Source organism: Trypanosoma grayi (genome assembly GCF_000691245.1).
Source record: "Trypanosoma grayi strain ANR4 Tgr_1026_V1, whole genome shotgun sequence".
Classification (NCBI taxonomy): Eukaryota; Euglenozoa; class Kinetoplastea; order Trypanosomatida; family Trypanosomatidae; genus Trypanosoma; species Trypanosoma grayi.
The window spans coordinates 1,222-3,558 of NW_008826645.1; the positions used below are offsets into that span (position 1 = coordinate 1,222).

The 2,337-nt window shown below is 55.3% G+C and overlaps 2 protein-coding genes across 2 annotated transcripts in view; both read left to right on the top strand.

Moving 5' to 3' along the window:
• DQ04_10261000 (hypothetical protein) overlaps positions 1–400 on the top strand; it is a gene marked incomplete at both ends in the record, with an annotated part of 1,227 nt that extends 827 nt beyond the window's left edge. The window contains one exon of the mRNA XM_009316193.1: positions 1–400. This exon is cut by the window's left edge and continues 827 nt beyond it. Within this exon, the coding sequence (XP_009314468.1) occupies positions 1–400 (400 nt within the window).
• Positions 401–1,195: 795 nt separating this feature from the next.
• DQ04_10261010 (hypothetical protein) lies at positions 1,196–2,335 on the top strand (the record flags this gene model as incomplete). Its single annotated transcript, XM_009316194.1, has 1 exon — positions 1,196–2,335. A coding segment is annotated over one exon (1,140 nt), but the record flags the coding sequence as incomplete, so codon positions are not given.
• Between the last annotated feature and the right edge of the window lie 2 nt (positions 2,336–2,337).

Genomic DNA, 2,337 nt, shown 5'->3' on the forward strand with positions numbered 1-2,337 from the left:
TGCGAAAAAGATGGCAGAAGACCTGCGGCGAAAGCAAAGAGAGGAGGAACGCGCGGAAAGGGAGCGGGCGAAAGCCGCCGCTAGTGTCGGTTCAACAGAACCAGAGGACAACGGCACCGGTGATGCCACCGTCTCTTCCGAAGCCCCTTCACCCCCGGAAGCGCCGACAGGCCCTGTGGCGGAGTCCACGAGCAGCGGGGATGTTGAGGTGCAGAAGTATGCGACCAGCACGGATTCCGTCGCCCCTATACCGGCGTCTGCTGACCCTCCGCAACTCCCAGCTACACCAAAGCCGCCTGCGGGTCACGCCATCGGCACTGGCGACGGCAGCAGCGATGTGCGGATGCGGCTACCTCCGCTGCTGATGCTCCTGGGAGCGCTGACCTACCTTGCTCTGTAGTGGGCGCTGTGGGCACTGGGCGGTGGTGCTCCACCCATAATTGCGTGCAGCCCTGTTGACTAACTCAGCAGGTGCTTTATTCTCCCCATAATACACACAAACCTACATTTTTTAATTGCTGCCCCTTTGCGGGCTGTGCGTCGTTGATTATACCATGGCGATATCTATTGTGCTCGGTGTAGTCTGCCAAGGCGTCTTCTCTTCCCCCCTTTGCTTGGGCTTTGCTTGACGCATCACTGCGTTTCTCCCATCTTGGCAAAACATCCGTTAACTGCGCCTTTGTGTGCGCTTGTGTGTATTGCACCCCGCAGGCCAAGTCCTTTGGTTCCTGCAGCTCTTTTCTTTTCTTTTCATTGCTGCTGCTGCTGCTCCCCCTGTGCTGTCCGCCCCTCTCATGGGTTGCGGAGTGCACTCGGGGCGTGTGCCCGCTGCTTCCCTCCGCGCCTGTGTCTGTACGCTGCGCTGCGGCGTGGTGTGGAGGGCCGCACTGCCTCCCGCTGCACCCCGCCGACGGCACAGAGGGACACCAGCAGGCGACTGTTTAACAGCACACAAATACCTATTAAAATTGGTTTCGGAGCCGACACGTTCTTTCATCTTTACATTTGGGGTTGTTGGGGGTTTGTTTTCATGTGGTTTATTGTGCTCTGCCACTAATGTTTTGTTTGAGTGATGTGTTACTCCTCTAGTTGTCCGTTGAGTTGTGTGGTGCGCTGCTGGTCTCCCCTGCTGTGCTTGTGTACCCCGCTGTGCGTCCCTCCCCCCCCTCTGTAGACCAGTGTGCCTCGGGCTGTGATGATGGCGGCGGTGGGGCGTCCCGCGTTGTTTGTGGTGGCCGTCGCGCTGTGCTGCATGGGTGGCTGTGCAGCGGCCACTGCTGAGGGTGATGATGGCAAAGACCAAATGATTGTTAGCCTAAGGAAGGCGAAGGAGAAGGCGCTTAAGGCGAAGGAAGCGGTGAATGAGGCCAAAAGAGAGGTGGACGCAATCAAGGAAGCAACGGAGCAATTCAAGATAGCGGCGGGAAAGGCGTCACTGGCAGCTTCCAAGCTAAATGAGAATGTGAAGGAGGGGGGTAATATTGTGAAGGAGAAAATTGCTGAGGTGATCGGCTTGGCGAAGGACGCAGAGAGCACGACTAAGACGTCTCACGAATTCGTTATTTCAATCGGGAATAAAGTGAAGGAGACAGAAAAAGCAACAACTAAGGCAGGGGAGTTGTTAACGGACGCGGAGAAGACGGCTGGTATCACAGCGAAAAAATCGGTTGAAGATATCAGCAGAGAAGCAGAGCCCGCACAGAAAGCATTCAAAAAACTACCAGAAGTGTTGTCTGCGCTGAAACAAGCCCAGAATAGTGCTGAAGAGGCAAAAAAAGCTGCGACGAAGGATGGCGGTGCTGTCGAGGCCATGAAGAGCGCTAAGAAAGCGTACGAATCTGTCAAAGATAAGAGTACCGAAACACAGATATCTGAAACCAACGAACTAAAGACGGCTGCTGCAGAAGCTGCAAAATTCACAACGGCTGCAGTGGGACATGCTGACACGGCGTCAAGTGCTGCTAAGCAAGCATCTGAACGCGCTGGAGAAGCCGCCAAGAGCGCTGAGTTATTGCTGACTGACATCGACGCTGCATTGCAGGCTGTTACAGAACGACAGAAGGAACCTGAGGCTTCACCTTCAGATGCTGATTCTCCGTCACAGGACGAGTCGCACAGCCAGAGTCTCCCACAGGATCCACTGAGCAGTACTTCCACTGGTGGCAAGCCTACTGATCAACCACAAGGTGGCACCACGGAGACCGACAAAGAGCAGTCCTCATCAGTACCATCGGAAGATAAAACTGCCGCAGAATCCTTGGAGAACGCTGCTTCTCAAGCTGCTGATGCGCCACTGACACCTCCCAAGAGCGATGCACAAAACACCCTGAGTGATGC